The sequence below is a fragment of the Neurospora hispaniola genome (genome assembly GCF_033458365.1).
Source record: "Neurospora hispaniola strain FGSC 10403 chromosome Unknown B0T23scaffold_3, whole genome shotgun sequence".
In the NCBI taxonomy this organism is placed as follows: domain Eukaryota; kingdom Fungi; phylum Ascomycota; class Sordariomycetes; order Sordariales; family Sordariaceae; genus Neurospora; species Neurospora hispaniola.
This window is the reverse complement of record NW_026944408.1, coordinates 1,718,260-1,741,966: the sequence shown is the minus strand read 5'-3', so window position 1 is coordinate 1,741,966 and position 23,707 is coordinate 1,718,260. Positions and strand designations below refer to the sequence as shown.

At 50.0% G+C, this 23,707-nt stretch overlaps 7 protein-coding genes across 7 annotated transcripts; 4 read left to right on the top strand and 3 right to left on the bottom strand.

Annotated features, from left to right (window-relative positions):
* The first annotated feature begins 1,015 nt into the window (after positions 1-1,015).
* B0T23DRAFT_376763 (5-aminolevulinate synthase mitochondrial precursor) lies at positions 1,016-3,610 on the top strand. Its single transcript, XM_062836988.1, has 2 exons — positions 1,016-1,548; positions 1,614-3,610. The coding sequence occupies exons 1-2, from the start codon at positions 1,245-1,247 to the stop codon at positions 3,197-3,199; spliced, it is 1,890 nt and encodes a 629-aa protein (XP_062693935.1). The 5' UTR covers positions 1,016-1,244; the 3' UTR covers positions 3,200-3,610.
* A 354-nt stretch (positions 3,611-3,964) lies between these two features.
* Positions 3,965-6,173, bottom strand: B0T23DRAFT_403426 (glycoside hydrolase/deacetylase; the record flags this gene model as incomplete). Its single annotated transcript, XM_062838780.1, has 7 exons — positions 3,965-4,157; positions 4,777-5,133; positions 5,185-5,333; positions 5,390-5,485; positions 5,537-5,704; positions 5,761-5,833; positions 5,896-6,173. 7 exons carry the CDS (start codon positions 6,171-6,173, stop codon positions 3,965-3,967), a joined length of 1,314 nt encoding a protein of 437 aa, XP_062693934.1.
* A 658-nt stretch (positions 6,174-6,831) lies between these two features.
* On the bottom strand, positions 6,832-8,246 carry B0T23DRAFT_110066 (uncharacterized protein). Its single transcript, XM_062831846.1, has 3 exons — positions 7,637-8,246; positions 7,144-7,415; positions 6,832-7,085 (listed from the first exon to the last, which is right to left on the bottom strand). The coding sequence occupies exons 1-2, from the start codon at positions 8,071-8,073 to the stop codon at positions 7,166-7,168; spliced, it is 687 nt and encodes a 228-aa protein (XP_062693933.1). The 5' UTR covers positions 8,074-8,246; the 3' UTR covers positions 6,832-7,085; positions 7,144-7,165.
* Positions 8,247-10,526: 2,280 nt separating this feature from the next.
* B0T23DRAFT_376745 (uncharacterized protein) lies at positions 10,527-11,625 on the top strand. The gene is made up of 2 exons (XM_062836987.1): positions 10,527-10,898; positions 10,981-11,625. The coding sequence occupies exons 1-2, from the start codon at positions 10,712-10,714 to the stop codon at positions 11,205-11,207; spliced, it is 414 nt and encodes a 137-aa protein (XP_062693932.1). The 5' UTR covers positions 10,527-10,711; the 3' UTR covers positions 11,208-11,625.
* Positions 11,626-13,894, top strand: B0T23DRAFT_355447 (adenylosuccinate lyase). Its single transcript, XM_062836155.1, has 6 exons — positions 11,626-11,693; positions 11,750-11,779; positions 11,978-12,196; positions 12,267-12,338; positions 12,409-12,424; positions 12,481-13,894. The coding sequence occupies exons 2-6, from the start codon at positions 11,756-11,758 to the stop codon at positions 13,596-13,598; spliced, it is 1,449 nt and encodes a 482-aa protein (XP_062693931.1). The 5' UTR covers positions 11,626-11,693; positions 11,750-11,755; the 3' UTR covers positions 13,599-13,894.
* Positions 13,895-14,813: 919 nt separating this feature from the next.
* On the bottom strand, positions 14,814-17,192 carry B0T23DRAFT_403424 (uncharacterized protein; the record flags this gene model as incomplete). The annotated part of the gene is made up of 1 exon (XM_062838779.1): positions 14,814-17,192. The coding sequence occupies one exon, from the start codon at positions 17,190-17,192 to the stop codon at positions 14,814-14,816; it is 2,379 nt and encodes a 792-aa protein (XP_062693930.1).
* A 5,108-nt stretch (positions 17,193-22,300) lies between these two features.
* B0T23DRAFT_394612 (uncharacterized protein) lies at positions 22,301-23,038 on the top strand (the record flags this gene model as incomplete). The annotated part of the gene is made up of 1 exon (XM_062838138.1): positions 22,301-23,038. The coding sequence occupies one exon, from the start codon at positions 22,301-22,303 to the stop codon at positions 23,036-23,038; it is 738 nt and encodes a 245-aa protein (XP_062693929.1).
* Between the last annotated feature and the right edge of the window lie 669 nt (positions 23,039-23,707).

Genomic DNA, 23,707 nt, shown 5'->3' with positions numbered 1-23,707 from the left:
GACTACACCTAGACGAAGATGCATGGCTTACTTTTAGTATATACTGCGTACAGATGGTATGCCGATCACAAAACCAGACATGGTTCACAAAGCAAGTCCCCGCATAATGATGTTGAACAAAGTGACTCTGGAAGGCAATGACCCCATACAGAGTACATGCCTATCCGAAACGAGATGGATGATGAATCGTATATCAAGTCGATTACGTGCAGACCGTATCGCGATGGCAGCTTAGATGCACATAAAAGAAGACAGGTGGTTGGCAATGACTGACCGACTGAATGAGACGCACAGGACGGCGGTTGAGGTGCCAAAGGTACGTATAGAGAGGTACGAAGTACATTACTGTACGGCACTGTATACTACGGAGTCATTCTGGACCCCGCTTCCGCGTGGAGCACCTTTGGGCTAGCTGGGGCCGGTCATCGCTGCAGAAACGTTCCAGCCAATCAGAATGAGGCTATTAGTGAAGAATCGCATTTGAAACCCAAAAAGTAGTCCGTGGCATCCGATTGCCGAGACGATTCCGAGTCCCGACTCCCGGAGGCAGAGGGAAAGCCGCAACGGTACATACGTCGTTCTACTTTTAGGCGCCGGTGCCTACTTATGTATGTAATCATACGTTGGATGGCATGTTACCAAAGAATAAGAGGACTCGAGAAGAACAAGTATGCCACTGGGTTGGGGTCATAAAATAGGCGGTGGTATGTGTATGTAATTATATTGAAAGTCACAGAAGAAGAAGAAGAAGAAGAAGAAGAAGAACAGAACCCAAAAAGGACAAGTTCTGGGTTGGGGTCATGAAGATCGAAAAAGAGCAAGATGAAAATATGTAGTGTACATAGTGCACAAACCTCGAACGATCCGGGACTCGCTGATCCGGTCCGGCCAGATAGCCATCCATCCAGAAGAGCCGGACAGATCCACATGCGTCCGCAGGGACCGTCGAACAAGACCCCCGCTTACAGTGCCCCCTGGGAGCTGACTGGTTGGTCAATTCCAGTAGTGTACTGGTCCACGACGAAGGCTCGCCGAGCCATGGAAAGTTGTCGACTGCTGTGCCCACCTATCTTTTTGCCTCAGCTTTTTTCCCGAAGAACATCTCCTTCCTCCTTCTCTTCCTTTTTTTTCTCCCCAACCTTTCCACTCCACGCCCGTACATCCCCGAAAGTTGATTCTCAAACGGCTTTGCGGATCCTCCTAGACGACGACACCAGTTGCCATCGCCAAACACCACGCCCATCATGGACTCCGTTCTTCGCCAGTCCAAGGCTGTGTGCCCCTTCATGAAGAAGGCCACGGCTTCCAGCCTCCGCGCCATGACTACCGCCGCGCGCCCTGCCGCTTCTCCTTGCGGCGGCGCCATTTCCAAGCTGCAGGTCCTCGCCCACCGCTGCCCCGTCATGGGCAAGGCCATGGCTGTTCAGTCTGCTCGCACTGGAGGCCGCGCCAGCGCTGCTTCTGCTTCCTTCGTTCACAAGGCCAAGTTGCACACTGGCCATCCCCGTGAGGCGCAGGCTGTCGAGGGTGTCTTCACTGGCCAGAAGGGTGAGTCGCGCAGTTCCTGTGTTTCGCCGTGCTACAGTATGTTGACTTTGCTCTTTTCTTCGCAGCCGGTCTTCCTCCCCATCCTCCCGTGAAGCCTACGACCGCCACTGCCGCAAACCCGTCGCCGGCTGCCTGCACTGTTTCGGGCAACTTTGGCACCAAGTTTAACTATGAGAAGTTCTACGAGAACGAGCTGGAGAAGAAGCACAAGGACAAGTCGTACCGCTACTTCAACAACATCAACCGCCTGGCCAAGGACTTCCCCCGTGCCCACATGGCCACCAAGGAGGAGAAGGTCGCAGTTTGGTGCGCCAACGACTACCTCGGCATGGGCCGCAACAAGCACGTCCTTGAGGCCATGCACACCACCCTCGATGAGTACGGCGCCGGTGCTGGTGGTACAAGAAACATCTCGGGTCACAACAAACATGCTGTCGAACTCGAAAATAGTCTGGCTAAGCTCCATGCTACGGATGCTGCGCTCGTTTTCAGCTCGTGCTACGTCGCCAACGACGCGACGCTGGCTACCCTTGGTAGTAAACTCCCTGACTGTGTGATTCTTTCCGACAGTCTTAACCACGCCTCCATGATCCAGGGTATCCGTCACTCTGGCGCGAAGAAGATTATCTTCAAGCACAACGATGTCGAGGATCTAGAGAAGAAGCTGGCTGCCCTGCCGCTACATATTCCCAAGATCATTGCCTTTGAGTCAGTGTACAGCATGTGCGGATCCATCGGTCCCATTGAGAAGTTCTGCGACCTGGCGGAGAAGTACGGTGCTATCACCTTTAACGATGAAGTCCACGCCGTCGGCATGTACGGCCCACACGGTGCTGGTGTCGCTGAGCACCTCGACTGGGAGGCCCACCAGCGCGGCGAGACCAAGGGAACCATCGCCGACCGCATCGACATCTACTCGGGTACCCTCGGCAAGGCCTATGGCTGCGTCGGTGGCTACATTGCCGGCAGCGCCAAGCTGGTTGACACCATCCGCTCGCTCGCCCCCGGCTTCATCTTCACCACCACCCTCCCGCCCGCCGTCATGGCCGGTGCCCGCGCCGCCATCGAATACCAGATGAGCTACGACGGTGACCGCCGCCTCCAGCAGCTGCACACTCGCGCCGTCAAGGAGGCCCTCGCGGACCGTGATATCCCCGTCATCCCCAACCCCAGCCACATCATCCCCATCCTCGTCGGCAACGCCGAGCTGGCCAAGAAGGCTTCGGACAAGCTCCTCAACGACCACCAGATCTACGTCCAGAGCATCAACTACCCCACCGTCCCCGTCGGCCAGGAGCGTCTGCGCATCACCCCTACCCCGGGCCACACCAAGCAGTTCCGTGACCACCTCGTCGCCGCTCTCGACTCCATCTGGACCGAGCTCGGCATCAAGCGCACCAGCGACTGGGCCGCCGAGGGCGGCTTCATCGGCGTTGGCGAGGCCGAAGCCGCGCCCGTGGCTCCCCTCTGGACCGACGAGCAGCTTGGCATCGCCGATGCCGTCGCTGAGCTCCGCGCCCAGGCCTCCGACGAGAAGAAGGGTGTCATCAACCAGCTTCTTGAGAGCGTTGCGCTCGAGCAGGAGCGTGAGGCGCTCAACGCTGCTGAGGAGGTTGCTGACGCTGCCAAGGCCGCCGCTGCTTCCGCTTAAGTTTTCTTGTTAATAATAAAGAAGCTATAAGCAAAGCATCGTTGCTCCAGTGTGACGAGGTGAAACAAACAAGGGGAGCTCAACGGGCCCTTTTCTTTTCTTTTTCCTACCCTAAAAGGAAAGAAAAGCACCTCACGTTCCTTGGAGCGAGCGCGCGCGGCATGGAGGAGGAGTGGAGCAACGATGTCAAATTTGTCCTATTTTATTTTTATTGGGATCTATTCAGGCGATACCAACTTGCCTTTATGTCCTCTCTACCACTATACCAATACCTTGGTCCTTTACGATTCGTTCCGTCACGCCTCTGGCGTACGCCATCTTGAATAACAAAATCAAAAGATTTTTTTTGGCTGGGACACCACAAAAGATGGTGTCCCTAAGAACCCGAATGGGTCAAATGCCGCTACACAATTCTTCTTCGTTCCTGATTTGCTTTTTGCGTGAAATGTGATGACACTTGTGAATGCTGACGTGTATGAAACGTATGAATTGCCTTACCGTGAAAACATGTCCGTTTGCCAGGTGAAAAGTTCTCCCATGGTAATGGCGTCTCTGTCTTTCCGCAGGAAAGATGTTTCAGATCTCTCTTTCCTAGATGCCAAAAGTCAGAAAAGACGGCTATTCACCCGAGACACTTATCTGTTCAAACAATAGCCGAAGGCATTGAAGCTGTCAGAAAGTGAAGGTACCAGATTTACACCCTCAATACACCTAAATGACAACCCAACATCCAACACCGTAATTCTCATTACATCCACCACTCCATTACCTTTCCTCAGCCTTTTCTCCCGTCCCCTCAACGGAACCCATCAAACAATTCCCATATCCAACCTGGCACCCAACTTGTGCCCAGCAGTACAACAACCCGGAGCCACATCTCCCTGCCGACCCGCAGCACTCCCCAAACCTGCTTCCTAAGCACGTCTGGCCAAATTCGGGGCCACACTCGCCGTTGATGCTGATGGTTAAGCCGCCGCCGCCCGTTGGTGGGTTCGCAGATGTGGTTGCTATTGTTGTTGTTGGTTTTGTTACTGATGTAACAGAAAAAGAAGTCAAGTTGGTCAGCTCAGCAATTTCCATACACCTAGCTATAAGTGTGTCCTTCTTGCTAAACTTGTTGGGTGGAAATCATCAATATGATGGTTCATGAGAGGCAGACGGTAGAAGGGAAAGAAGGGAAGGATAATACCACAGTTGCTAAACCTGGCCCCTCCCCCTGGAAAGAAAAAAAAAATTGGTTTTGGCGAGCGAGAGCTCACGGTATCAAGAGATCGATGATGGGAAGGGCTATAAGAGGCCGGTAGGTAGGGGGAATTGCCTTACTTATTGTGGAACGAGTGCTAGATGTGCTTGTGCTCGTGGTTGGAATGACTAGAACGGTAGATCTCGTGCGAATGCTTGTGCTAGTAGTGGAAGTGCTCGTAGTTGGTGGAACAAGGACGCCAGTGGATCGTGTTCTGATGCTTGTGCTTGTACTTGTGCTAGTTGCAAGGACTGTGGATCTCGTTGTGATACGAATGCTGGTGGAAGTGCTCGAGGACTTGATGCTGGTGGTTGATGTAGTAGTTCTTACCGACGACGAGGTAGAGCTAAGCGACGGAACGGCTGGTCCAGTACGGTACCAGTTTTCTTCCGGGTCGCCCAGACACTCTCCTACTGTTACTGCCTTGTATCCCTTGGAAAAAAGTGAAGTTAAGATGTAGTCAGTCAAGTTGTAAACCGTCTGTACATGAATGTCGTGTTCGATCTGAAGGAAGCTGTCGTAAGCCGGATTGGAATTCTTAATTGCCTTATCCCAGATGTTCTTGCTCGTTTGGATCTGTCTCGCGTCGTCATGCAGATAGCCCTCAGTGTCAAGATCGAAGTAAATGGCATGGTAGCCGAGTGTTGACAAGACATTTTGGCAGTTCTTCCCACAGATCGAATAAGGGGGCCTAGTCGAGGGTCAGAAGTGAGAGTATAGACGAGAATACGTTCGAACGTACCTCATATACGTTGGAAAGAAACCAAGGATGGAGTTAAATGCAATCTCGTTCCACACCATCTGGTTCGTCATTTGAGTGTTAGTCAACTGACTGGCATTCTCGTGGGACCAAGTATGGCTGGCAATCTGGTGGCCCTCTGCATGCATTCTCTATGAAGGAAATCAGTAAAGAGTGGACCACAGAGTCTTTGAAGATTAGTTATTACCCTGATAATCGCCGGATAGGGAGTAGTTGGGTCATTGATCATTCCTTTACCGATATTGTTACCCGTAATGAAAAAGGTGGCCTTGGCTCCATAGCTCTGTATCCAACGTCAGCCGTTATCCTCCGTGATCAAGTGAGGGGGTCCAACCTTCAACTTGTCGAGGAGATCGTTAGTGTAGAGGTATGGTCCATCATCGAATGTCAACGCAATTCCTCCGTCGATAACACAGTCGTAGATTCCCCCTCCACCATAGAGGACTTTGCCCACTTTTGGCCTCGCAACTCCTGACGTGTCCGGTCCGGAAGGCTTTTGGTTCTATGCCGGTTGTTAGTGAAATCTTTGTGCTTATATTGTGCAGGATCAATTCATACCCCGTCGCATCCTGGGCCATAGTTTATTTGGCAATCGGGAGCAGTGCAATAGTCCTCACCCACTCCACACCATCTATCAGGGGGGGATGTCAGTACTCATACCCTTCAGCTTGAAGCAAGGAGAGTTAGTCGAACCCTTCAAAGGAGCAGCACTTTCCAGCTGCACAACTCCCAAGTCCTGGCCCGCATTGTTGATCGTCCGCATCCCGCTTGCGCGGGCCAGATTTCTGCTTGAGTGTTGGCGCTCTCTCACTCAAAGGAGTAGCTGCGTGCATAGGTCCCGAACGAAGAGCCTTTAGCTCGGACAAAAAGTTCCTGCCTCCCAGAATCTTTGGCACATGCTGACCACCGCTGGTGTCATGGGCAAACGTCAAGCCAAACGAAGTGGCTACGAGAGCGGAAGACAGCTTCATTGTTGTAACCGGTCAGAGGACGATAACCATCAGCGGGTATGGCATCGAGTGGCTATGTGCCAGTACGATAAAGACTAAAAGTGAAAGTAAAAAGACGAGCCACAGAGTGTGCCAAATGGTGATGAAAAAGAAGAACCAGGCCTCGTAAAGTATGGGAACAAGGACTACTGGCCGGCCTTGATTTAGCGAGTGGAAAGACAAAATATATCGCAAGTACACGCGGTAATGTTGAGTTCGAGTCAGCTGTCAGATTGCATGGAAGGGTGGGAAACAAAATAAATGAAAACCAACGATGCCATGTCTCTGGGAGAGGTGGCATTGATAGAATATACAACCACAAGGTTGCGATGTTCAAATTATCGTCCCTCCCACTGCTAGCCATGCCTTTGCAGTTGCGGGATCTTGTCTTGCTTCGTTTCTCTCACTGCAGCAGCGGTAGGCATATTGGGTGCTCGTAACATGGGGTCACAGTGCTTGAAGATGATGTGTAGTTGGAACCTGACTCGTACAAAATGCAGCCTCGGAACGAGGAAGACTGGGACCCCGGCCCTATCCCGCGAAGAGTTCCTGCCGGTAGCCGACAAGGTTAAGAATATCCGCCATTCTGGAAGAACGAGCTGTCGAGCTGCTGTCCCTTTCGGTGAACATGTCATTTGTGTGACAAGCTCCTGTTTCCGCGGGTGCGCCACCCAGTCTGCTTGTACTTGTTGAGGAGAGAAGGTACCAAGAAGCTCACGGATGTCGAGGTTCCATTGCAGAGGTAGGCAAGCATGGTGATACCGAGTCGGACGTCACAACCGCCGCCACAACGTCGGAATTGAGGAGGAGGTACAAAGAATTGTCCTTACGGAATGATACACGGCGCCACGGCGTAAGCATTTCGAGAAATCGGCCGAGGCAATCTGGGGGTATCTGTGGGGATTCGGTGGTTATAGCAAAGATGATCCCCGAGTAGGACCGTGGCACTCACTTGAAGATGGTCAAGTAGACCTTTAATCCGGAGATTTATCGATGTTCCCTTGACTCACATGGGAAAGCTGTATGACTGTTTGTTCTCTTGCAAGATAGAATTTGCAGGGGATCAGCCTCATGGCCGGCTGGTATTCCAGTCGCTTGCTGGTAGATCTGGGGTCTTCGAGTGCCAGGCGGACTTCATTGTTAGGGGCAAATTGGGAATAACCCCCAAAAGAGGTGATGGTGCGGCAAAATACACAAATAGGCCGAATGGAAAAGGATGTCGCGCTGGGACACCGGAGCGTTGTCAATATCGGAATTTCGGCTGAATTGGTGTAGTGATGGAGCAGCGGCAGAGGAACCGACAATCATGCTCTGCGAAAAGTCGGTTAGCAAACGTGAATGCAACAACAAGACGAGGAAACGTCAGCTTCGTGAAAACCTGTCGTTTCTTTGCAACGAAGGGACTGTGGACGAAGGTGATTGAAGCATTCGGTGAACGTTACCACAATTTGGTTCCTGGCTGCCCCATACGTTCCGCGTCCTCAGTTTGTGGCCAGGAAGAGAAGATCTCGACACCGTCCACTCGGCGGTCTTGTAGCAAATTCAGTTTATGTCGAGTTGAGTAAGGGTTTGTGTGAGTGTGAAAGGAGGGAAAGGCCTTGAGGTATTGAAGGAAGTGACGAGCAAATTTCTCCGCGTTTGCCGTTTTTCCCGATAGCCCTTTCTGGATCACGAAGCTGATGCCTGCGCTACCTCTACCAGTGTCGGTAAGAGCTACTCTAACCTCCGAGATGCCAGATTGGGTAGGTACCTCTAGGTAGGCTGGTGTGCTGGACTGGAAACGGAAGCTTTCACCTTCTTGGGTTCCTTCCTTTCTCAGATTCAATTTCTCCCCCAGCCAGGATGCTGTGTAAGGCGCATTTCGAAATGACGAGAAATACATGTCTCATGCACAGGGGCACCTTGAGCGCCTCAACCTCGTCTCTGCAACCATCCACGATGCATACATTAATTGCATGGCAAAATCTCCGTCGACCATGGGACTGTCCGCCAGAAAACCAGGGAAGCCAGGTGTCGTCGTCATCCAGGACCCAAAATCTGGCTGTGTGACTGTCGCTAGACTGAAAATAGCCCAATCGCTCTCCATCAGATCATAAGTAGATGGCTGTTGTACATATCAGCCCTTATAGGTTTGTTAGCGTGGTTTAAACCCTATATTTTTCTACAAGGGGGTAACAGGGGTAAATGTACGGCGGGACCAGTCTATCTACACATTCTGATTGGCTGAAATCACCTAATCTCAAGGTGAGAATCTGGGATTCAAACTGCCACACACAAACCCCCTTCTTTATACTGGCTCATACTGGCTTAGAATCACCAAAATCACTAGAACCACTACCTTATTACCTTTTATAATAGGAAAGTTATAGCGCACTTACAAGGCACTCTAATACATTCAATTAATTAAATTTTAAAATTACTCGCTAAAAATACTAATAAATAAACAATTTTTCAAAAAATCACAATTTTAACTAGAATTACACAAATCACCCAAATCACTCAAATAGATTCAAAAAGTAGTACAAATGCTAAATTTCGATTGGAATTTCGATAAAATCCAATATTATTTACTTATAGTACGTATTACTATTTAATCTATATACGCTAAAATAGAATAAACAAATAATTAATTATATATAACCCTCTCTTACCTATATTCTTTTAAATCCATTCTTTCATATACAACCCTCTCTAACCCACACTCTTTCACCTTTATACCCACTTTTTACCTATATCGCTAACTATCGTTAATCTTAGTATTTTATTAATTCTCCTAGATTTTTAACCCTCCCCTTTAAAATAATAATATTTAATACTAAAATTAAGACGATAATTTATTTACTAATAATAAGGAGAACTTCGTCTACGCCGGTAACTTAGACTATAGTTGTAGCAACTATACTACCAATAACGGTAATATAATAAACTTACTGTACAATATATAAATCCTACCGCATATTCCCCTCCGTCGTATTGCCCACCCTACTAATACTAATATACCTAATTAGTACCCTACTTCTTAAATTACTCTTATATATTATTTATTATTAACTATTATTTCTAGTACCTCCCTTACGGTTATCTACACCTAATTTCGAAGGTCCTACTCCGCTTTAACTGCAAGTAATTTCCCTATTATTATAGGAAACGCTATCTTCACTACTACTAACCGACTAGTCTACCTCAATAATTAATCCGGCTAAACTATCTTTCTCTTAATATACCCCTACTAAATAAAAAATTATCTCAATTATATATAAAGAACGTATTATTTATAAGGCTCTTCGTACGTATACAAAAATAGAGTATAAAGATATTACTACTACCCTCAACCTTACTATTAAATAGGTATAATATATTTATTTCGCCAAGGCTATCCCTTATCGCTATTTTAGGAATAGGCCGCTTACCATTCCGCCTTACTTCATCAATATTCTTATTAAATATATAAATATACCTATAAAGTTAAAAAGGTTCTTATTGTAGGTAAAATTAGGGAGGCGTATACCCGAATTTAACAAATATTATTACTAATTTATTTAAACCGTTATAGAATTTTAAGGTATATATTACGTAAAATAACCAACCTACTTTCCTCTATCTAATAAAACCCGTCGTCTCCGCTTTAAATTCACTTTATAGTACACTAACCTCACCCTATTCGAATAGGAATCCTAGATTTAATCCGATAAAACGTAGGTAAATAATATTACTTAAGGTCGTTGTTTTATTACCCTCTTCAAAAATAAAAAGATTAATAATTTTACTAAAGTTAAATTGAGAGCTCGAAAGTAGATATTCTAAACTTATTTTACAAGTAAGAAAAAAAGCACCTTCGTCTTCTAAAATTATAAAGAGTAGGGTACAATTACTAGCGACACTTACTAAAAGTATATCCTCCCTTCTTTATAATAATTTTAACTCGAGAATTCGTCTTTTATTATTATATAGAATAACGCACCGTACTATAATTCGAAATCGATAAAGGCATTTATAAAGGATACCTTTACTAGCGCTACTATTATAGACTAGCCACCCCACTCCCCTAATCTCAACCCCATTGAGAACGTTTAGAACTATATAAAGCGCTAGATCGAACATAAATACCCAATCAGACCGACTAGGAATAACCTCAAACTAACTATCGAAAAGGTATAGGAGGCCGTTCCAAAGGACTACCTTCTTCATCTAATATACTCAATGCCCAGAAGGCTTTAAGCAGTCATTAAAGCAAATAGTAGGCATACCGACTACTAACCTGGTTGAAATTACGGCTATAATTATAGTACTTGGGAATCCCTGGATTTAGTATGGCAAATTAACTGGATTACCGTAGCTTTATTATTTCTGTTCTTCCTATATAGGCCTCGTCAACGTGATTTTATTAGTTTTATTCCCTGTCGCCTCCCCTGTCGAAACCCCTGTATGTACCACGCTAACGAACCTACCAGGGCTCAGGTGTAGGTACGCGACTCTACCACTATGTTGTATCATCTCTTCTTTTCCTCGAAGAACCCTCCATGGCCGTGTTACTCTTGACATCCCTGGCCTGTAGTCGGGATGTGGCTCTATCTCAAGCCCAAGCGCATGTATCGATTCCCAAAGTCTCTCCCTTTTTCAGACTGCTGACCTGCCGGCGTGGGTATATGAGCGCTAACGTCAAACTCATGAGCCTTGAGCTGGTCCTATTGCTGCATACGAAGCACACTCTCATGCCTGTACGTCAGTTTGATCGGATAGAATGAACTGCTTTGATACTTTGCGAATAGAATATGGTAACCAGACATACGAGTCTACCGCGGTCACTGTGGCGGTTTTTCGGACAAAAAGGGGAACCCACATGGGGATGATGGTGGCAATGGGGTCAAAGGTCGTCATCTTGGACGATCCGTTGCCTTCTCAGCATTAACGGACCCAATGGAAAGAGGTAAGAGAGTGAGCATTGCGCGAGCCGGAGGGCATGCAGTCTGTCGAGACAAACTCGGAAGGGAATGGATTTGGCGGACGGGACAGTGAGTGAGGGCAACACTCGCGGAAGAGCGGTTGAGAGACACATTGACAAGGCCACAGGAAAGGATAGTAGAGGTTGGTCTTGAGCCGCTTTCCCCGCTTGCAGGTCAGAGGGGTTGGGAATGTTTTGCACCTGGCATGATCGGCTGTCCCCTCGTACCGTGTCTGGTATTTTCGTGGACCGGGACGGACGCTGTCCGGGGCCGATGTTCGGCATACAGCACGGGATTTTGCGGGGCCAATGGCCTACAAGGACCCGGAGGAAGAGGGAGCGGCTACGGGCAATGACTCCTCTGCTGCAGGGTGGACGTTATGGAGCTGTCCTGGGGGGCGCTGCAGGGCGACCAAAAGGGTCCCCCGATTGAGCTGCAGTGATTGGTGAATGAAATTTTGATAAGTGACATCAGATCATCGACTCCTCCCACTTCGAAACATTGAATTACCCCTCCATCTTCCTCATTTCAGGATATCTCGACAAGAAGAGAGAGCCCGGTGAGCATTGCTTTGCAAAATATAGAAAACAGGACCAGTGCTTACACTCATAACAGGCCAAAATGTCCAGCTACGACAAGTACCAGGTAAAAAAAACCGAAAAAGACTTTCATGCGTTGATTTCGACCCCGCGATACCCTCACTTTGGCCTTGTCTCTCCCGACCCAACCACGACGCCTGATCTAGCCCTTACCCATGAGATCCTGAAAATTCTTTTCACCTAGGCCTATGCCAGTTTGACTCAACCCAGGTGACACCAAGCTAACTCACTATGCCACTCAAAGACCCCCCTCGCCACGAGGTATGCGTCCCAGGAGATGATGTCCATCTTCTCGGCTCGCACCCGTGCCTCCACCTGGCGTCAACTCTGGGTCTGGCTGGCCGAGGCCGAGAAGGAGTTGGGTCTCAACATTCCCGATGAGGCCATTCAACAGATGCGCGAGCACGTTACTGTGAGCGACAAGGCCTTCGACGTCGCCCGTGAGTACGAGAACAAGTTCCGTGTAAGTAAAAGAAAGAAAAGATTACCCTACAGGCAAACGACGAAAGATCTCTGCTAATTCACCAACACAGCACGATGTCATGGCTCACGTCCACGCCTATGGCGAGGATGCTCCCGCTGCTGCCGGTCACATTCACTTGGGTGTAAGTGAATTGACATTTCTCCCTGAATCAGGGAAGACCTCTGAGCTGACCATGACCTCCCATCACGCAGGCCACCAGCTGCTACGGTACGCATATAACTAGTTCGTTTCTGGGAACGAACCACGCTAACTAGTCGAAACAGTCACCGACAACGCCGACTTGATCTTCATCCAGAAGGCTCTTGACCTCATCCTCCCTAAGCTGGCCAAGGTCATCCAGAACCTCAAGGAGTTCGCCCTTAAGTACAAGGACACCCCCACCCTTGGCTTCACCCACTACCAGCCCGCCCAGCTCATCACCATCGGCAAGCGCGCCTGCCAGTGGATCCAGGAGCTCGTTATGGACCTCGAGGACATCGAGACCGTCCGCGAGCGCCTCCAGTTCCGCGGCGCCCAGGGCACCACCGGCTCGCAGGCTACCTTCCTCGAGCTCTTCGAGGGTAACGCCGACAAGATCGTCGAGCTCAACAAGATTCTCTGCAAGAAGGCCGGCTTCCCCTCCACCTACCCCATCTCCACGCAGACCTACACTCGCAAGGTCGACCTCCGCGTCGCCAACGCCGTGTGCGCCATCGGCGCCACCGCCGAGCGCATCGCCTCGGACATCCGCCATCTGGCCAACCTCAAGGAGATGGAGGAACCCTTTGAGAAGTCGCAGATTGGCAGCTCGGCCATGGCGTACAAGCGCAACCCCATGCGCTCCGAGCGTATCGCCGCCCTCTCCCGCAAGCTGGCCAACCTGCCCGTCAACTTCAGCAACACCTTCAAGGCGCAGTGGTTCGAGCGCACGCTCGACGACTCGGCCATCCGCCGCATGGACATCCCCGAGATGTTCTTGCTGGCCGACTCGATCCTGCTCGCGCTCGACAACGTCACCAACGGCCTGGTCATCTACCCCTCCGTCGTCCGCGCCCACATTGACCAGGAGCTGCCCTTCATGGCCACCGAGTCCATCCTCATGAAGCTCGCCCAGCACGGCGTCTCCCGCCAGGACGCCCACGAGGAGATCCGCGTCTTGTCCCACCAGGCTAGCGCCGTGGTCAAGCAGGAGGGTGGTAAGAATGACTTGCTGGAGCGCATCAAGAAGTCCGAGTTCTTCAAGCCTGTTTGGGGCGAGATTGACGGGCTTGTTGACCCTGCTCTGTTCATTGGCAACTGCCCCAGGATTGTGGAGGATTACTGCAATGGTCAGGTTGCTGAGAAGTTGAGCAGGTACCAGGAGACTTTGTCCAAGGCGGAGACTGCTCAGCTTTCTATCTAGACGTGCTAGAGTAGATGGGGTGGTGGTGTAGTTTGCTTTTGAAAGTTCGGGTATCATAAGGAAGTGGGTATTTGGTACATAAAAAGGATCCAATAAAATTCAGCAGGTTTTTACGAAAAAAAATGAGGGTTGATGATCTTAAGCTGATGGGGGAAAAGTAAATAAAGCGTCGTTGATTATCTGTGTGAAACTATCTCGACGTCCACAACCCCAAATGTCAAACCGATCTCATTCAGATATACTTTATATCTTTATCCTTATTAGCATTCGTAGACAAACCTACTCTCGGCTTGACTTACTTGAATGTCGTATACTTGCCTAGCTATCGGTTAGGAGACTGTGAAGACCAATAGAGGAAAAAGTAAAAGAACCCTTGAGAAGCTAGGATAGGCCAGTTAACGTTTCGTACTTCTTGTATATCAGTTTCCGCTCTTCAATATGTGCTGCCACCTACGCTCTCTTCGACCATTGCAACTATTGGGCGAGCTGCTCATGAACCAGAATTCAAAGCTTCTTAGACACTGGCCGATTTTGATTCAAATTCAATTGCTCCCCCCTTAGTGGCATTCCCTGAAGAGTCTATACATTGCAGCAGCAGAAGTAGGAACGGAACTTATTTCCAAGCCAAGTTGCGCGTGTTTATGTTTACCTCATCTACTTTCCCTATAAAGACGAAGCTACATACTACTAGATCCTTCTTAGATTGTAAAAACCTCTATCAACGCCTCAGGAGGTTTATGTGTCCGTTAGACTTGTGCTGAATGTTATGATCTCGTCGGACACTTTACGTAACCCTCGTATGATGATAGTATATCTCATACACATCTGATACATAATGGGGATGAGTGATGTAAATGCCTTGAGGATAAAAATGAAGTAGAAAATCTTAATGATGAGGACAAAATGGTCATAAAAGTTCAGAGGTAGATGGAAATCCATCCAGAAAGTTGATACGCTGAGGGACTTGCGAAGAAATCCTCCAATGAAAAACCCACTGAAAATCAGCAAACCGCCCGAAACTGAGAAGAAAGGAATACCGGAGATCCAACTTCCGGTTTCGAAATGCACCAGTAACCTTGGGGGAAGAAGAGAAGAGAGAGCCGACGCCTCATTCAACAACGTTCGTGACATGTATCATGAAATTATTCTCCAGACTCCTCACTTCAATAATCTTTGACAAACCCTATAAAGCTACGCCATCTATGACCTCAAAAATCACATGGAAGGAAAAATGAAATTCTGCGAGGAACTAGTCGGGTTATACCCACCAGTTTCTTCGCCGCAATCCGTTTGCGCTGCCATAAAGAAATCAAATGACGCATCTTCAAAGAAGTTATGAGACGGTTGAGAGGTTGAGGTCGTGGCAAAAGGGTTGGGGTTGGACCACCCTTGAAAATCTTGTTGCTGAGGTTGCTGCTGGGCCGTCTGGGTTGTAATAACTGTCATGTTTGGCCCTACCTTTGGAGTGGATGAGGATGGCGTCCTGTTGTGAATGCTCTCGTTGTTCGCTGATGAGTTGTTGTTGTGACCAAATTGGTAATCGCCAAACAGAGTCAACGACCCGCCGTCGTGCCGTTGTTGGGTTGAGTTATCGAACCAACTCTTGTGCGGACCTCTCAAGATATCTGCGCATCCTGCCTGCCCGGGCTCGCCCAGACTTCCTCGCCTTGGGTCAGTGCAGGTGCCGTAGGCGGAATCGGCGAGTGAGGTGGGTTGCTTTCGGGCAGAGAAGAGGGACACGTTAGCTGATAGTTGACTGAAGTTGGATATATCTTGGAAGGGTTCGATCAGTAGCGGGGACGGGCTTGTTGGGACGTGGTGAACGGTTGTGTGGGAGGGCAAGCTGTGTCCTGGCTTCTGCCTCACAAAAGTTTCCGGTGTCTCGCTCATCAAGCCATCGCGGTCGACATCCGTGGATTGAGAATCCATGTATCCTACTAGGCTCTCCTGATCCGAGTTCGAATCCTTGGAATGGGGCATCCGAGGCGCAGAGACTAGTCCGGAACCGGATGCCATCTCGAATGCATTATGGACAGCGCTGCTGTGAACAGTACTTGCCACTGACTCCCCCCTAGGGCCTTGGGCTAATAGTGACTCCCTCAACTGCCGGTTTTCTTCTCTCAGTTTTTGTATCTCATTCTCAAGACTAGAACTGGAGGGAACTGATGTCCCGTACTTGGTTAGAGCGACAGTGCCAGATACCAAGCGAAAATCATTTCCAGCTTTGTTCGACATGTTGATCGACCCTCTTGTTCGGTGTGCTGTGTTTTCTTGTCCCGCCATATCAAGGTCCTGTAAGAGGCTGCTCTGCTCGTTATGCAGCCGGACCAATGGCGTGAAAAGATCGTACATGATACGCCACTTCTCCCGCTTCCCCTTAGACACCTTCTCGCATTTGAGATCCAGATGATTCCGGAATTCTAAGGGGTCAAAGAAAGCCTGCCAGCAACGGCGACAAAGGCCAACCCGTGGGTGTGGGTAATTGTTGTCTTGAATCTTGAATGATGAGATCATCCGGGGGTCCACACCGAGGCGATGTGCCGGTCGGAGCAGATGTCTTGCTAGAGTTGAGATGTCTCGATGCGTCGTATGGCACGGATCGGACTTGTTTCTGGTCTCCCTGTTGTAAAGATGAGGGTGTGCATGGCGGAAGATACACGGCATATTGCTGTCAGTGAATTCCGCGTCATCTCCGAGAATTTCTGTAGGGTCTGGCTTGAGCCTCTTTCTTGATTCTTTGGCATCCCTTTTTCTGATACGCTGGCGGTCTGCGGTCTTTCTTGACGGTCCTCTCGACGATCGAGTTCGCCTCGAAGTCTCCGAGGTATTGGTGCCGCCATTCCCGCATGCTTCTGTGGATGGAGGTGCCGCAGATGTTCTGATTTGCGGCTCAATATTGGCGAGCGATGGGTCAACCGGATCATCACTGACCCTGAGAGGTTGGCTACCGTGATATGTCTGATCAAATCTTTCGATCATAGTTCCGTTTCTCCGTAGACGGGTAGCAGGCGATGTCCAAGGGATGACTTGAGGAGCATCGTGATGGGGACTTGTATCCTCATCATCGTCATCAAATCTGACGGAGTGGTCGGTGTCATCCTGGTAGAGGGTAAAGTCCTGATGATAATTGGGTACAGGCGGAATATCAAGTGACTGCTTGAGAAGTGGAGTAGAAGATGCTGAGGCAGGATGCGGTCCAGGTTTTAGCCGGTAAACATGTGCTACCGGAGAGCTATCCGCGGGCTGTTTACCATTGGATTTGCTCTTAGTGTACAGCCATCCATGGGCCTTCTCCATGTGTTGTTTGCAGTTCGATTCTCGTTTGGACTTGTAGTCACAACCTTCGTACTCGCAAGCGTAGATAATCGGGTTAGGAGAGTGTTTATCGTTGTTGTGGCGTTCGAGTTCCTTCGGTGTTGGCCAGCCAAGGTCGGCGTACTTGCAATCAGAATGTTGGCACTTGAACGGTCGAGTGTGAGATTTGCTGTGTTTGTTCAGATCACAGGGTCTGGCGAAGATTTTGGTACAGTCCGGACAGTTGTACGGGCCAGCGGCAAGATTGTATGCCTTAGGATCTGCGGAAGATGAAGCCATGGGAGGCAGATGTGGTCGGGATGTCTCGGGGGTCCTTGTCCGTCTCATACACAGGGATAATAACCACGCGGGACACTCTGAGGTGTATTAGTCCTCATACTCGAATTGAGAAAGGATGAGAAATGTCTCACAAGAAGACCTTGAGTAGACTCTGCGGGGGTCTTGCTGGAACTTGATATGCTCAAATTGGTTACGACTCTCGTCGAACGAATTCTATGAGGTTCCGCGTCGATGGCCAGCTTAGGCAACCACACTCTTCAAGTGGCTGGGTAGACGGTGATGCGGGGTCAAAGAAGACCTGGAGACAACTTGGGCGTGACGCTTGGCAGATGAAACGCTAGTCGTGATGCCTCGTGAGAATCTATGATCGAAGTGATAGCGGGCCTAGCAGTAGATAAGCGTGAAGAAGATAACAAGCAGGAAGAGTGTTGGGAGGCTCTTCCAATCTTGGAGTAGGACAAGCCGCAGCTAATGAGGACCAGTGTTCTTTTCCCAGGTTGCTAGTGAGTAACGAAGAGGAATTGAGCGAGCGCCCAGTTGTACAAGTACGGTTCCATCCATGACTCCGAGCGTTGGGAGGTCGCCATCTCGAGGAGCAGACATGGTACGAGACATAAGCCAGATTGAGGATGATGCTGCGCATTCGTTGCGCAGGAGAGAGGCTCAGCACAAGGCAACCAAGGAGGCCAATGGATGGTGACGATGATACAATGGGAGGTTGGTATTGGGTCGTGCACGGACCATGTGTACCTTGGATGTTGTAACTGGCCAATGACGATGGCGTCCCTATTGAATTCTCGCGTATGTTGGATGTCGTCTGGCTGTCGAATGGCCTAAAGCGTGATAGCGTCGCGTAGCCTGATGTGGTCGTATGTAGGCCGCCCACCACTGAATGGCGTAGACACACTCCGACTCGTCAAGCCATTTCTCGTTACCCAGCCCTACCCGTTCCCATTTTCTCGTGAAGGATGACCGTTGACGGTATCAAGCCACGACGGATATTCTGCAGGGTCCAGGTGATGGATAAAGCCGTGTTTCAGTTTCGATGTCTCTTTCCATGTAGGGAAGTATAGTCTGCGTGGGCAATCCAAGATTCTCCAACATTCCAAGTGGATGACTTCTGTGACGGAGGTTCTCGTGCTCACAAGGCGAAGTTTCGACAAGCGTGGGCCAAATCACACCTGTCATGAAAACATGTTTCCGTTCAAGCCTGATGGTTACCCCGGGCCCAGAGTCGGGCGATGCCGGTCGGTTGCGGGAAATGTTTCGAGTCGGTGTGTTTGGGTTCGTTTGTGAGTTGGGTCTCGTGAGATGTCATTAGCTGTCTCGTATGTCGTCAAACAAATGTGGTTTCGTCGATGTCCAATGATAGCTGCTTGGATTTTCCTGTGTTCGACGGTACGATCAGTTACATGGGTGCTGACAAGGCCCTTGATGGAAGAAGGGTGCTTACCCGAGACGCCACCGAGACCATATCGCATGACAATCACTTTTGTTAGCTTTCTCTGTATATGTGACCGACCATGAGGCTGACGATGCTATCATGATAGTCGTAGCCAAAAGACGCTTGTCTTCGAGGACATTATGCCTCTGGCCCTGCCATCGGATGACCGTATGCGCAAATTGTCGTTTTGTTTCGAGATACTGTTTCGAGATGCTGTTTGGACACGGCTCGTTTGACGTCAATGACCGGCCGGGATGCTGAAGGAAGGGAAACACTGCGATGTTGGATGGTTGACATAAAGAGGCAAGGACACTCGACCTTTCCTAACGAACCTCAACACGCACGTCATTCTGAGGTAGGTCAATGTCCCCATTCATGTTTCTGGCTGTTTATATATCGAAAATGTATGTAAACCAGCTGCAATCTGGCTCAAGAGACTCCTGTAATTTTGCTTGCTAGAGAGGAACTTTCCTATAGACTGGCCTAATAGTGACTTTAGTCCGAGTTAGCAATTTCATCGGAGAAACAAGAAGACTGCAGCGTAACGACTGAGATTTCTCGATAGTCCTCACCACGAAGGATGCTAGATGGTGCAAAATGCTGTCATGAATCATCTGGACAGCCTTCAACGTATCAAACCGGTGGCGACACAGGGTATATAGGGGTCCCAAGGTTCTCAATCAGAAGCAAGCAGAGGGACCGGGGAAGCATGAATGTTCCGGGGTTGAGCATGAATTTGGATATTGAAGAAGAGGTCACGAAGTGGATACACGACTCCGCCGTGCCGCTGCCGAGAGAGTTGAGCAATTCGATTTGAAGCCGTCTCGCGGGGTGGAAATTAAGCCTCTCTCGGACCTGACATGGCGTTACATAAAATGAGCACTGAGGAGACTTGACAGGACTTCGACTTGCTTTGATTAAACGTTTCTGGTCGGGAAGCGGAACCGCTGGGTAACATTGATTGGTGGTGTGACATTGGGGACCGTGACGGGACGGGAGCCTACGACGCCAACAGAAGCCGAAGCGTCTCAAAGTCGGGCGCTGCCTATTTATTGGTACAACAAGATGGTGGTGCGTGGAGGTATGTTTTTTGGTGTTGATTGTTGCACAGTGCCCCATGTTGTGGAATCGTTCCAGAAAGATGCAGGTCGAGGATCTAGATCTTCAGTCATGTCGGCCGGCTGGAGGCGAAATGTTGTTTCGTTACCCCAAGATAGAAACCGATGAAAGTACGGGTATGCGGTAAATAATAGGACCGAAAAAAGGGGGGAGATAGTGTCGATCGATTATGCGAGAGGCATTACTCGATGACGAGAGCGACTTCCGAAGCGCGCAGGTCTCGCCGTCCATCGATTTCCTCATGAGGCGAGGGCGGTGCTCTCCACAGGCAAAGAGGTTTATCAAACAGGCGCCCGGTCGTGTTGTCTAGAGATCGCCAGACGAGATCATGTCTGGAGAAGCTCATTTGACCAAAGATTGGAGCGGTGGACAGCTTCGAACAGGACGCGGAGATGGGCAGGAGCTGGAAGTGCAAATCAAGGTGGAAAGAGTCGACCAATGAAGTCACAATTCGCAAAGTTGTCGTCCCGTGAAATTGCGATCTCGCTTGCGTTTCGCCAGGGAGAGGACATCCAACCGCGCCTGCCAAATTTGGCTGGTATGTACCTGCATATAGTGGGGTAACACAGACCCACCGAGCATCTTTGGACCCCATTGGCCCCATCAAAGCGCCGTCCACACACCCTTTCAGTGAACCCATTCAACTAAACGATTGTGTGATTACACTATGCTATATACTATGTACATATAAAAACAGCAGCCTTGGCACTGTCCCCGCTTCCACTTGGCATCCGTGATACCTCTGTCTGCGCACTCGCCATCACCAAGTTATGACCGAAAGTCATTACATTCAGGTTCCATACCTCTACCACAACAAAAGCACCTTTCTTACATACAACGAAAGGGATCCATCGATAGAGGTACTCACGCGGGGGTCTCTCACTAGGTTGCTCCCTGTACCCCGGACTAAACCTAGGTAACTGACATTGACTGACCCTAGCCGCTAACCCTTATACCAAGGTAACTTACCCTGACCCTAACTTCTACGGCGGGCGAATTATGGCATGTTTGGTATACTACGCAGTACAGTCGTTTTGATATGGGACACAGTCGTTGTTGTCAGAATTACCCTTTTGCACCGGCACACCTGTGCTGCTCCCAATCAGAATCCGGAATTCTCCAAAACCCCGGCCTCTTCATCTTTGCTTCCACCACTGGGGTCCGTTGGCTTTTTGTCAGAAGCAAACCTTTGGTCAAGCCAACATGCAGGCCACAGTCAAAGGCCACCGGAGATGGAGTTGGCGATGACGATGGCCAGGGAAGTTACTTAGTGCAATCTACACTATTGTAACACCTTAGCTAGGGGACCAAACAAGCCGGAAGTGGGAGGACCATTTAGCTTCCTGATATGCCGGACTTACTCTTCACAGGGCTTCAATTTCCGGGGACAATGCCTGTCTGGTCCCTATCATGAATATCCCCTCTCATTGACCGCCATCTCTCACCCACGTCGCCGTAATCTTCAGCAGTCTGTTCGCTACCTTCCCTTCCTTGTCTAGGTTATCGGTAGTGTCGACACCAGCATCACACGCCGTTACGGACCATCTTCAACCTGGATGTCCTTCTGTGCACCTCAGGGCAATAGTAATGGCGGTTGATGTGAGGAACCGAGGGGACCACACACACCTTCAGCAGCCGAGATTGGCTTCCCAGAACTCCCCTCACAGGCGCTCTGTGAAAGACAAAGCGGCAGAGGCAAACAGGATTGGCGAACATTCTCACGTGTGCGGTATTCTTGCTAAAAATTGATCACAGATCATTTGCAGGAAGCGCCGTAATGAGTTGGGTGCATTCTACACTACCGTTACCCGTCAGCCGTGTCGCTCTGCCGTTTTCAACTGTCGAGCAAAATGGCCATCCCCTAATACGTACACGAGAGAGCTCGAAGGGCTGCCAAATCACGAATGAGCGTTTTGTTTGCTACGGCAACGGATGCCAGCAAACGTCGGGGGCTTGTCTTTCGCAGGTGAACAAGTGGTGAACACTGGGTTGCACCCCTGTTGCTGGCGAGTTGCTGGCCTGCTCGAATTGGTACGGCGATTTGCGCGACGCATGATGGGAAACCACAGTGGTCGGCCGTCATTGGATCAATGTTTTTTCTACACGCCCGGGCTAGCCAGCGATGTGGAGGTGAGCGCGATGCTTCGAGGGCAGAGGGAGGAGGAGGACAGGGGACAAGTCTCCTCCACCGAACCCCTGGAACTAGTGTCCATGATGGCAACGTTAATTTCCCGTTCTGCAATGTGGGTGCCAGGGACCCAACCACGAACTGCTGGGGTCAACCCGCGAATTGGACTGGAGAGCCTGGGCAGATGGACGCCATCTTGGATATTTAACACTTGCGCTTCCTCGACCTATCCATCTCTCTTCTCTTCTTTCTTCTCCAGCCAACAAGCCAACTTCAAGCTTCAGTCTCAACTTTGACTTCGGTCGTCCACTCTTTACCAACGCTCAAGCACATTGCTTTTAATAACACTCTCTTCCAACACCAACCACACCGTTCTTCAAGAACCCACCCCTTTTAAACAACCCCCCAACCGACAAAATGCGTTTCTCCGCTGCTGCTCTTGTCATGGCCGGTGCCGTCCTCGCTGAGGATGCTGCCCAGTCCACTGTCTACCAGACCGACTATGTCACCATCACCTCGTGCGCCCCCACGGTGACCAACTGCCCTGCTCGCAGCACCGTCGTCACCTCGTCGGTCTACCCCGTCACCACCTCCACCATCTACAGCACCTCGGTCCGCACTATCACCCAGTGCCCTCCCTCGGTCCCCAACTGCCCGGCCCAGTCCACCCAGGTCGTCACCGAGACCGTCCCTGTTGCGACCACCGTCCGCCCTGTGACTGAGACCTCCGTCGCCGCCATTGGTGCCAGCTCCTCCGCTGCCTTCTCCAACGGCACCACCATGGCTCCCGTCCCTACCCAGCCCGCTGGCACTGGCGTCCCTCCCACCACCCTGAGCACTGCTGCTCCCGTTGCCCCCGCTCCTGAGCAGTGCGGCCACTCCGTCAAGACCATCTCCACCCAGATCACCACCGTCATCCCCACCGTGATCTACGAGACCGTTGACGTGCCCTGCGCCACCGCCTCGGTTGTCGTTCCCCCCGCCAACCCCCCCGCCAGCCCCTCCGGCGGCTTCGCCCCTCCCGCTGGCAACGGCACCGTCCCCACCACCGGCTCCCCCAGCCCCTCGGCTCCCGTCACCGCCGGTGCCGGTGCCATGACTGGCTCTGCCCTCCTCGCCGCTGCTGCCGGTCTCCTCACCGTCTTCCTCGCTTAAATTCACTTTTAAGTGACGAGGAACAGGAGTTCAACAAATGCGTGGTTCGGAATCGACCTTCGGACGACGCAGAATCAGCAGTTTCTTTTGTATCTTTGATATCCTTGGGTTTTAGAAGAACAAGAAAGGGCCTGGATGGCTGTACCATTGCATGGGGCGCGCAACCGCAACAACAACATATCAATTATTTTTCATGACATGGATCAAGTCTTTTCATGTACATCCTTTTTGGAGAGTGGGCGCGCTGGTCATTCCGGGACAAGAGAGAGGAAGCACCAATTTTATATACCTATTCATATACCATAGCGAGCATTATCTTTATGTCCTGTTTTGGTTTACACTATCTCGAAATAAAGACGATCTCGTTATACCCTATCTATACCTCTACCGGGCCATGAGTCTCTTGTTTTGTCATTTTTTATTGGGGAATGCGGATATTCTTTCTACTAGCATATGACAGCGTGCGAAGAAACGTGGTAGAATGGTACTCATATCCTATCTTTGTATTTACTAAATTCTAATTGCTACTGATCGTCCAATGTTTATGACGATGATAGCTGAATGGAACCACTTTTGGAAACATAATGACTCTCGTACCTCTTTGTGACTTTCGATGTGAGCAATGGCGTTCCGTGGTGAGAGCACTGCTGCACTGCCTTTTAGGATCAC